This window comes from Brachyhypopomus gauderio, unplaced genomic scaffold (genome assembly GCF_052324685.1).
Source record: "Brachyhypopomus gauderio isolate BG-103 unplaced genomic scaffold, BGAUD_0.2 sc40, whole genome shotgun sequence".
NCBI lineage: Eukaryota > Metazoa > Chordata > Actinopteri > Gymnotiformes > Hypopomidae > Brachyhypopomus > Brachyhypopomus gauderio.
The window spans coordinates 640705-652208 of NW_027506868.1; the positions used below are offsets into that span (position 1 = coordinate 640705).

The 11504-nt window shown below is 43.2% G+C and overlaps 2 protein-coding genes across 5 annotated transcripts in view; one reads left to right on the plus strand and one right to left on the minus strand.

Annotated features, from left to right (window-relative positions):
- The window catches only part of tsc22d1 (TSC22 domain family, member 1), a 62824-nt gene that overhangs the window by 45659 nt on the left and 5661 nt on the right, over nt 1-11504 (plus strand). The window lies entirely within an intron of this gene.
- serp2 (stress-associated endoplasmic reticulum protein family member 2) lies at nt 381-3294 on the minus strand. 3 transcript variants are annotated; one of them, XR_013123063.1, is made up of 3 exons: nt 2711-2775; nt 860-1766; nt 381-718 (listed from the first exon to the last, which is right to left on the minus strand). XR_013123063.1 is itself a non-coding variant. In XM_076985529.1 (3 exons), the coding sequence occupies exons 1-3, from the start codon at nt 2792-2794 to the stop codon at nt 678-680; spliced, it is 198 nt and encodes a 65-aa protein (XP_076841644.1). In that variant the 5' UTR covers nt 2795-3294; the 3' UTR covers nt 381-677. The 3 variants fall into 3 exon arrangements, 1 of the variants encoding a protein (XP_076841644.1); XR_013123062.1 differs by lacking the exon at nt 2711-2775 and having other exon boundaries at nt 860-1584; nt 1716-2464; XM_076985529.1 differs by having other exon boundaries at nt 860-932; nt 2711-3294.

Genomic DNA, 11504 nt, shown 5'->3' on the forward strand with positions numbered 1-11504 from the left:
ACGGTGAACTTTTTTGTTAAAATTACAGAGAAGGAAAATGGCCATTTGTATAGCTGTCAGGTCAGAGGTCAGGGGAGATGCTGCTAGATACAAGTTGCTCGATTGTTTACTTGTTTATTTATTTACAACCTCTAAATCAGTTCATAGAGGGAACTTGTTCTGCTAGACTTCAGCTCCACAGTCTTTTTGCTCATGAGAACCTTAAAATTAAGAATAGTACCATGCATTTTTATCTTTAGTGGAAGGACGCAATGAGATTTTTGTTTTATTCATATTCTACTTACTTTGAATCTGCATTAACTCGGATGGATTTACACAGTTTTAAAAGAAATGATCACAGACATTTCTCAAATGTTTAATATTTATTTGAAAAAGTGCTTAGTGCACACAGACAAATATACAAACAGAATGTGGAACATAGTAAATGATCACAAAAGTATATAATCTATTGCACAAACAAATATAATTTATGATAATACATGTCAGAAATGCCAGCCACAATGGTTCAGTAGAAAAGCACTTGTTCCTGTCATCCAGGTACATTGTAAACAAATGACTAACAAAGTCAAGACCTGTACACAGGACTTGGCCTGTAGCGTACAGCTGACATTAGAATGGCACACCTCTGGTTCTCCCTCACTCGTCCTTCTCTCGGAGGAGGAACAAGCTGCTGAGACTCATATGCCCATACGGATGCTCTGAATGATCTGAAAGATGGCTGAGAAGATGAAGAGGTAAGGATGAGCTCACATGGAAGCAGAGATCTACTCCAGAATAACTAGAGTTATATTATCTCCATTCTGCATGTTGCTGAGTATAATACAGGTAGATAAATAAAATATGTAGAATTGAATATTACCTGACCCACAAACAACAAATACAAATAATGCCAAAAGCCACGGCCCCACTGGATATTTCTCCTCTTGTGGTCGCTACAAGATAACCATAAAACATTATTAATTTACCTCAATAGAAATATTGTTAGCACACATGTATTTGCATGTCCTTGGAGTGTATTCATCCTTACTTACTATTATATACTTATGTATAATTGAAAATAATACGCAGAGTCCCAATACTAAAATGCTGAAGGTACTGAGAGAGTAAGTCAGCATCTTGTGTTGTTCCACATGGAGAGCATCAGTTTCTCCACATCAGGAAAACAGGTTACAGCATGACAACAGTTGTGTAAACACATCAACAACAGAAGAACATGCATGAGAATGTACTACTACCTTCAGGGATGGATCATGGTCTTGCAAGGGCCCTGGTCACAAAGCCAAGAAATAGCCCCCATACAGTAAGCACTAATGTCATGATCACACACTCCTTTTGGAATGTCAACAACACTCTACAAGTTGATGATTGCAAAATGTATTTATTCAACATCTTAATTAAATTCAATATAAAAACAAATAATTAAAAAATACAAGTTTCTTGCTTACATTGTGTTTTTAAGTAATCTATGGATCTAATTTTTACACCTGCAGCAGTGCTTCTGCAGTCTTTGACCAGTCCTTGTGATCTGAGAGTCCTTTGGTCCTGGCCCTGGTGCCACTACGCTGGTCAGTAATCCATCCCTGTCTACCTTATAAACATTACACATATCAGTAGACATTACTGCCATACATCTAATGATATATAACAATACCATGATATTAATAGTCTGTACTTAATAACGTGAAAATGCTTGTGAGAAAAAAAAAAGACTGGACCTGATTTTCATTGTAGTCAGCGGCCCTGAACCGGGAACCTGAGGGCAGGAACTGAAAACTGATTATGTAGATGAGATGAGTCTAAGAGTGTTTGTAGATCACGCCTTCCGTTAACGATTGTGGTTTAAAGAACGGTTGCAAAATTGTTGAAGGGAGGAAGCAGTCAAGAAACTTGGATGGAACTCTGGGTAGATTATGATTTTAGTTGGTCCCATTTCCTAAAGAGAAAGGTGTGTGGGCGTCGTAGGGAACAGGGAGGAGACCAGGAGGTGGAAGATTGCGACAGCTCATCTCAAAGAACGTGAGAACTTATTACCTTATTAACTACAAGGTGGGAGATTTGGCGATAGTGTTTATTCAAACTGCCATTTTGTCAGCATGTGTGATTACATGGCTGAGGCTAATTGACTATACCCATAAACTTACGTTGGAAGTCACACCTCTCTTAAGGACAAAAGCAAATTCTAACATGATAGGAAATAGAGTGCAGGTGAGAGTGTAGGCTGATAACTGAGGTTAGGACACTGAGGTTAGGACACTGAGGTTTGGCCAAGGTATTTGATCTAGGTGAAGAAACATACAGCAGGTTCACACCCTCCCCTACGTTGAGGATGAACTGTCACTTTGCTGTTTTCGTTATCATGTAGCCTGTCTAAATGTTCGTGTTTCTTCTTCTTGTTGTAGATATATATTCATTGTAAACACTAGAGGATGCGACCACTGGACTCCATTGTAGTTCTATTAAAAACCTGCAGGTCCATATCCTTTGACTTTACCTCACGAATACATACGACCAACCCTATGGAAGAAGTCTCCTCAGAAACACCACCATGCCAGGAAACACGAAAACATTACTGTGAATAACGTCAAAGTCCAGTGTAACAAGCGACTGACGAGTGCTAAAGCTAGAGCACTTTTAAAATGTTTGTTTTTTAAATAAACGATTAGAAATAGTGCTTAAAATCATCGGTCGCTGCGGCGCGGTGATGTCTTACCAGGGTCTTCGCAACGTTGCCCCTCTGAGTGATGTTTTTGCTGTGCTTCTCGTTGGCCATCCGGATCCTCTGTTTAGCTACCATCTTCCGAAAATACAAATACCACACGGCTATAAAACCAGTTTGGGTTTGTGTATGTGTGGTTGTGCTCCCCCTCTGTTCCCGGCACCTGCTCCCCAACACCAGACATACAGGGACGCGAGTGCGCCTCCATCAACCCGCGTCTGGAGGGGAAAGACACTAACACTTCCCATCACAACTGATCAAACCTGCATCCAGTCTCTTACAGCAGGCGCAGACCAGGTGCGATCTGACTCCTGACACAGACATATAATCGGTTATCACTGTTTATGTCATATTTTGACATATCCGTAACTTTAACGTTACTTTACACGAGAGAGGTGGAAGTGGCAGAGATTCCCCCACATGCCGGGGATGTATGTCCTATGTAGATGCTGGTTCCTTTATCAGAATACGTGATGCTGAAACGAGATTTCCACATCGTGTGGTTGAGTTAGAAAAGCAGGATGGATCTGCAACATATAGAGGTCTAAAGAGTGCTAAAAATGGTTGCTTAGCAACTGCATCAAGGGGGTGTGTGCAGAATCAACCCCACACTGCCGGAGCAGAGGTAGACAGCTTGGCACATCACAACACTAACATAAAGAAGCACTGTATTTGATTAGTCAGAGTACTGCAGCTATAAAAATGAATTTTGTGTGAGTCACAAGGAATTTTCCTATAAACGGATCACACTGCTGTTATTTAAATCAGTACTGTATTTAATGTGGGATCTGTTGGTGGCTGACTGTAGTGTTCACAGCTGTATGTTTTTGCCATGAGAACCAGACAGTAGGCTAAATGCCCTAGCTGCCCTAGCTGAAACCTGGATGTTGGACTGAATGAAAAGCTTTGCACAGTGTTGGTTCTGGTATGATAGCCACAGCCTGTCTGAGAGCTTCAGTGTGTACAGTGTCAGTGTATCGCAGACTGTACATTACAGTGTAACCAAAAAGAAGGTAGATTAGACTTCATTATGGTTAACAAGAGTTATTGTCCCTTATGCCTCCCACATGGTCTGTGTGCAGGGCCTGAGTGAGCCCCTTTTTCAGCCCGGGAGTTTCATGCCCAAATCCGGCCCAAAATTATTTTTCCCTTCCAATCGGCCCAAACTAGAGATTGACATGAGCCGGCCCATCGGGAATCCTCCCGAATTTCCCGATTAGCCACTCCGGCTCTGCCTGTGTGGCCTATTACACCACATGCCTGATACACCAAACAATGAGGGAACCTGAGCCAGGTGGTACTGCATCAGCACTCTTACTTACAGCACTCACTTAACTTTTCCACCCTAAAGCTCTCTGGGTTTAATGTTCTGTGTTTTAGGTTTTAGCCTAAACCGTGTCAGACGTGTCAGACGCAAACATCTGACAGTGAGAAAACAGACGTTCATAGGTGCGCTGGGAAGGGTGGAGTAGAGTATGAAGGATGGAGTATAGCTGGAAGGGTGGAGGAGAGTATGAAGGGTGGAGTAGAGCTGGAAGGGTGGAGTAGAGCTGGAAGGGTAGAGTACAGTACACACACACACACACACACACACACACACACATTGCAGTGTTCTTTATCCCAAGTGACCCTCACCCAGGCTGCAAAAACTCTAAACACCTTGCCTGACTATAAACAGGTGGGCATCTCCCTCATCCAAGCTTCTCCTCTCTCTCTTTCTCTCTCTCTCTCTCTCTCTCTCTCTCTCTCTCTCTCTCTCTCTCTCTCTCTCTCTCTCTCTCTCTCTCTCTCTCTCTCTCTCTCTCTCTCTCTCTCTCTCTCTCTCTCATTTACTCCACCTCGTCCGCCCTCAACACAATGGTCTCGAGTGCCAGAACAAAGCCCAGGCATCAAAACAAGAACATTTGCCTTTCTTCCTGTACTTTCCCAGGAAGTTTTCTCCAGTATGTAGCAACAAAGCCCTGATTCTCTTGAAGATGTTCTGTTTTTATTTTATTCTCTATTTACTCTGTCTCAGGCAGGTACTTTTCAACATAATTATTACTTTTATAGCATGAGGTACTTGCTCGACTAAAAATACTTTACTGTTTGCAGATATTTATATAATATTTAACAATGTTTATTTTAAAATGGGAGGGAAATTTGTTTGACCAAACATTTCTCCCTTAATTGTGCTCTTAAATCTCTAAGAGGATATCATGACTCCTGGGTTTTCCATCCACCGAGTTTTTGCGCATTTTGAAAATGCGCATGAAAAAAGCTGGATGGAAAAAGACCAAAATTCGAAAAAAGCCCCAAATATCGCAAAAAGATTTTTACGCTAGGAGGAGGTGGAAAAGTTAGACTATCACATCGCCAAAATTCGGAAAAACTGGATGGAAAAGGGTTTTTCGCATAAACGATGACGTATCATGCCTCAAGTCATGTGGTTCTGTACATGATCGCGATGTAAAGATGACAAATGCATACAAAAACAGTTCTGGAGAGAGCAAAAATTGAATTTAACTTCTCCATGTATAGAAAAGAAAAAGAAAAAATGTTTCAAAACCTCAACGTGCAAAAATGCATAACTGCCAGATGGACGTAAAACCACTATTGTTTGGCATCCTCTCACGTGATCTAAAGTTTATTCGCATAACTGTAATAAATGGAAACAAGGCTTAATTCGCATTTTTTTCTGCCGAAACTTGGAAATTACACATTTTTTCGAAAGGTTTGGATGGAAACCCAGAAATAAGTAGGTAAAGAAAACATATGTGACTTCAAGTGGTACAAAAACTATAGCTTGGCACAAGAAATGTAGAAAATGTCTTGAATACATGGATGTGGAATATCCATAAACTACCATGGCCCAGCAGGGTATCATGGCCCAGCAGGGTATCATGGCCCAGCAGGGTATCATGGCCCAACAGGGTATCATGGCCCAGCAGGGTATCATGGCCCAGCAGGGTATCATGGCCCAACAAGGTATCATGACCCAACAGGGTAACATGGCCCAGCAGGGTATCATGACCCAGCAGAGTATCATGGCCCAACAGGGTAACCTAGAGTGCATTACATGTTCAGGTTTCTATGGATGCTGTTTCATCATAAGGAGGGAATCGAAAGGAGCCATCAAAACATGCCAAGCAGCTCTCCCCAAAGCCCAGGATGTTACTGTACAACTGCAAATAAAGAAACCATGACAGGAGGTGTCAGCAAACACTAGTGAGGCTGCCTGTCCATGTATGAGCCCACAGCATTATTCTATTTGAAACTGTCTTCTGCGGAAGTGTTTGCCATCCTCCTTAACATCCAGCAACCACAGTGACGGTATACACTGAGTGTTTCCAGGGTGTGAACAGGTGTATCTCTATCAACCTCCCTTAACCCACACCAGCAATTTAAGCACGTGCATCTGACTCGCCCAGCTGGGATTTTGACATGAGAAGCTCCAGCAGATATTTAGGTCATTCAGCAAAAAAAATGGGCTAAGTGGTTCTTCTGTACAGCTCTGACACGGCCCCATCTCAGTCAAACCTCCCATACACTCTCAACTTACTTTCTCTCTGTCTCTTTCTCTATTTTCTCCATATCATCTGAATCCCAATTTCTCTCTCTTCTTCTCACTCCCTTTCTCCATATTCCTCCCCTCTCTATCCCAATCCCACTCCCTATTCCTGTCACGCTCTCTCCCTCTCCCTCGCGGTTTATCTCTCTCCCTCGCTTTCATTCTGGAGGCCTGTGGAGAAGCTTTGTTAGGCCAGTAGTTCTGCTTGAGCGTTGGTGAGGGTTTGTGTGTGCACGTCCTTCTGGAAGTGTGTAAAGCTCAGGGGTCTTTCAGTATTCTGTTCCCAACACCACCTGGCTCTTTGTGACTGGCTGCTCCATCTGGGAGCTGTTGTGTCCCTGCCGTCTTTCTGGGAAATTACAGGTAGTCAGTCTGAGAGGACGAGAGGAATCGCATTACAGGTAGCCTGTATCTAAAGGAAGTCATGCTATCAGCACTGGCTTGAAGCATGAATATTGGAGAGTGTCACTGTTCTTGCAATTAAGATTGCATGACGGTTATGGTTATGGTTATGATTATCCTTATGCAAATGTTTTCCAACAAGGGCAAGAACCTTGATAGGACAGATTTATCCTCCATACTGACCTCTGCTTTCTTCAGTTGCAATTAGGCATCAGAGTGTATTCCAAGTATATGCTGTTGTGCCTTCAAGCATATTGACTGTGAGTTACTTCAGTTACATGAGGGAGAGGATGCCCACACAGATCAAGATTGGAGGAATAAAACAAATGGCGTGTGTAAAAAAGGTGTTTCTTAGATTCCAGTACAGCATGTGCTATAGGGCATAGGCTATTGTGTTCAAGATAATAGGACATTGGGCCTTTGAATGATGTGGGTGGAAGATGCAAGCATTTCAAATTTACTGGAGTTAGAGAAGTTTTGTCTGCAGGGAGGATGGAAGTATGTGGATGTTCTCCTAGTAAAATGTAGTGATTTACTGAGCAGTTGTCTTTCCCTTGTAGACTTCTATTCCAGAATCAACAGTCCTTTACTTAGAATAGTGGAAAATTGGAGTGTGGAATAAGCTTCTCTCTTTGTGAGCTCTGAAGACTTCTGGAGGAGTTATTTTGAATGAAGAGTCAGGTTGAAAGCAAAGTCCTTTTTCAGAGTCCACAGCTAAGATCTGGTTTAAACTGAGAGAGGTACTCAGAGAGGTGGTGAATGCAGCTGTGCTGCCCAAAAGCCTGAGCTATTCAAGGCTCTCAGTTACTCACAAATTGGCACTGGGACAAAACATCACCTCTTAGGTGAAGAAACAGTTGTAGTGAACAGACAAACTGAACGCCTGCATCCAGTGGGCTGTGCATGCATGCATGTGGCACTAGGTTACATGGCCCAGCTCAGCAGCATCAGGGTTCACGTCAGCTCAGATGACTGTATTGCAAGTGCTGTTTATGGGCCTGGGAGAAGACACAGAGATCTGTGCAGAGCAGCTGTTCCAGGGTGGCGAGCTGGCCTGACGCAGAGCCCGTCTCTCCTTCCTCAATTATGTCTTCAGTGAGGCAATTGGCAAGAAAGACAGAAGGCCCACACAGCGCTCAAAGGTCATGCATTATTGATTAACTCTGCCGTCAGTAGATCGAGGGAGGGACGCTCTAGACACCTGAGTTCTCACGCTAATGTGGTTGGCCACACCTTGCTGGGAAACTGGCTGGATCAGTGCAAGGCCAAACCACTATCAGTACTGAGAAATAGTTAGTGCCAAACTTCTTCATTGAGCTGTCATATATATATATATATATATATATATATATATATATATATATATATATATATATATATATATATATATATATATATATATATATATATATATATGCGCCTATACAAAAGTTGAACGCCAGGGAGCAGGTAGCTGTTTTTGCTTGTTTTGGGGTGGTGAGCAAAGTATTAGTCAAATTATTCTGTCCTAATCCACACTGGGGACAAACTGAAGTAACCGTATGTTATTTGACAGTAGAGGAGAAGCATGTGTGGGAGATGTTTGTAGCCCACGGCTCTATAGCAACCACACAACAGAGTGTGGGCGTGTTCACCTGGCCGCTGATAGGGAGGGAGTGTCTCCTTTCACTTTAGTCATTCGTGTCCATTTAGTTCCCAATACAGAAACTCCCCAGCACAGTCAGTATGGGTGCAGCAGTTGTCAGTAGGTGTGACTGAGAAGGGGAGGTAAGTTAGAACAGAAGAGCCATTAGAACAGAAGAGCCATTAAAATGTGTGAAACTGCAGGCAGCACCTTACAGGACAGGACCAGGCGTGAGAACCAGGCGGTGTTGCGCGATTAGGTACGGCATGGCCACAGCTCGCATCTTTGCCATGCTGCTGCGTGGTTAGCCGTTCCATTTGGTTCTTTGTCGGATCGGCCATATAATTTGCCCTGCTGTCTTACACAAAACCTTTCAAGCAAAATGGTGCAGCTTAAGCAGGTGGACCATTAGCAGAACAAAGAGGCAGATGACAAAAGCATGTGAAAGCGTGTGGGCCTGATACCTGCAAAGCCTAGAGCAGCAGGTTACTGGGCCATGTCCGGTCCAACCGGGATATCTAAATTTAGCAAGATGAAGGGTTCCTCAAATACAATGTCTGCTGTTCAGCATTCAGCTGTCTGATAATGAACAGCTATGTACTGAACATAACAATACAGTATATGCAGAAGTATGCACCTAGAAAATCTGTATTGTGATGGCAGGTTTTCTAAAAGAGAACTGATAGTGTACATACAATACAATACAAACAATAGCCACTGTGCGGTGTAGTTTATGACAGTCTACAGTTAGACCTGTTTACATTAATAAAGAAGATCAATGATATAAATGGTATAGAAGCAGGAATAAAGTAAAAAATCTCTCTGCCAGAGGGATGAATGTGCAGAATTCAGTTTGGAGGCTGATTTTAATCCCTTCATAAATATTCAGGAGCAGGACACGACACCTTCCCCTCCAGACCCGTCCTGCATCGCAGCAATAACATTCTTACTCTTGATTCACTCAAATTATTGAAGTCTGCAAAATTGAAGTCTGCATGTTTTTTCTCAATGGCTGCCCTACAGTAATATACACTGGAAGTAATACACAAACTGCCTTTGGACCATTGGGTGTGGTCAGCGAACATCCTGCCAGAATGAATGGGTTACAATGACCTGTTTCAGTTCAAAATATCAATATTTACATACTTGGGTTTCCCTCAGTGAGGTGTTCCTCAATCAAAGGAACGTTTGTGCCTCTTATTTGGATACATAGCAGAGAGAATTACTTCCTTTCAGTGGCTGCGAACTGTAAAAGGATAGTGCTGTTCAAAGGATGGCCTTTGTCTCCTCTTGCCGCCAAGTTCAACATAGTTTGTGCAAGTGTATTTTTCACTGGCTGTATTGCCCTCTAAAATGTTCCGTAAGTTGCTTAGCACGTGAGCTGGGATGCCCACTTCTCTGACTGCACCTTCATCCATCCGCTGACACTCACAGAATCCAGCACGATCCCTGACCAGTCATACAGACCCTGAGCCCCCTGAACATCATCAAACTGGCTCCTGCAGAGAAGCACCCTCTCCTGTTGTTTTCCTGCTCCTGCTGGTATACTCTCCTCCCTTGTTTCCTCACTATTATCCAGTGCAAAAGAGGGACACACAGGTCTACACTGCACTTTCCTAAGAGAGTACAGTAGGTTTGAGTATGTTATCTCAGAGAGTACAGTAGGTTTGAGTAGGTTAACTCAGAGAGTACATTAGGTTTGAGTAGGTTTTCTCTGAGAGAGCACAGTACATTCGAGTAGGTTATCTCTGAGAGAGTATAGTAGGTTAGAGTAGGTTATCTCTGAGAGAGTATAGTAGGTTTGAGTAGGTTATCTCTGAGAAAGTATAGTAGGTTTGAGTAGGTTATCTCATTATCTCATTAGCCTTTGCAGCTTTAATGATTCCAGATCATAGCTGCTCCTGGTTCAGTGAAACGTCATCACCAGGGCTCTCAAGTTTTGGATTCATGTCAGAGTGTGAGAGTTGTTGACCGGGGGGGGGGGGGGGGGGGGGGGTCGAACGTTAATTGTTGAGTGGGGGGGGGGGGGGGGGGGGTGTTTGTATATCGCGATTGATCGCCAGTGGAGGGCGACATACGACATAGATATGGATCGGAGGTAAATAAACTAATTTTTTTTTTCTCGCCGTGTGAAATCGGAAGTGTGGCGTGTGAGCGTGTGAAGACAGTCAAATGCGTGTGTCACACGCTCAATGCGTGAGACTTGAGAGCCCTGGTCATCACAGTCTTTCACAGCGGTGCATGGAGGGGCCGTGTTTACATGGCCTCTCCAGGAATAAGTATCTTAGCCAGTCATCAGATGACTGGAGACTGCAAGCCCTCTGGTGGATACCTGGCCTGGGTAGTCAGACTCTCCATGACCAGCTCCTCTGGGTGTGTATGATAACAGGGCCCAGTGGTGAATTCTGGTGAAGTCTAAAGATAAACAACACACTATAAATAGATGCTGTAACTATAGCAGGTTGTATGGCTGCTTAGATAATACAGTGAGATAGCAGTACAGTGTATGGTTAGATAATACAGTGAGATAGCAGTACAGTGTATGGTTAGATAATACAGTGAGATAGCAGTAATATGTATGGTTAGATAATACAGTGAGATAGCAGTACAACGGTGTATGGTTAGATAATACAGTGAGATAGCAGTACAGTGTATGGTTAGATAATACAGTGAGATAGCAGTACAACAGTGTATGGTTAGATAATACAGTGATATAGCAGTACAGTGTATGGTTAGATAATACAGTGATATAGCAGTACAGTGTATGGTTAGATAATACAGTGATATAGCAGTACAGTGTATGGTTAGATAATACAGTGATATAGCAGTACAGTGTATGGTAGCTCCGCCTCATGGTGTTTAACTTGCTTGGCTCTTATGAATCATGAGAAAAATCTAGATCAGTAGAGAAAGTGATTAGTGGGAGTAGCGCCTGTTTGCAGATTAAGAGGTGGCAGAGGTTAAGTGTCATGGTGGAGGCCTGCAGTGTTTAAATGACCTCTCAGGGCCAGGACCTCCCTCACTGGACACACCTCCAACATCTGTGTTCCTCCTGTCTCCGCTCCCAGTCTGTAGCATGTGATGTAATGTTTGAAATACCATTCCCCATAGAGATGTGAGAGACTCACGGGATGGGGGTAAGAGGATGAGGGTAAGAGGATGGGGGTAAGAGGATGGGGGTAAGAGAATGGGGGTAAGAGGATGGGGGTAAG

Bases quoted from the DNA above. Each gene is read 5' to 3' on its own strand.
- serp2 (XM_076985529.1), bottom strand. From the start codon at position 2,794: ATGGTAGCTAAACAGAGGATCCGGATGGCCAACGAGAAGCACAGCAAA. The intron at 933-2,710 runs GTAAGACATCAC...GTTATCTTGTAG, and splicing joins GCAACGTTGCGAAGACCCTG to CGACCACAAGAGGAGAAATA. The intron at 719-859 runs GTAATATTCAAT...TCATCTTCTCAG, and splicing joins ATTTGTTGTTTGTGGGTCAG to CCATCTTTCAGATCATTCAG.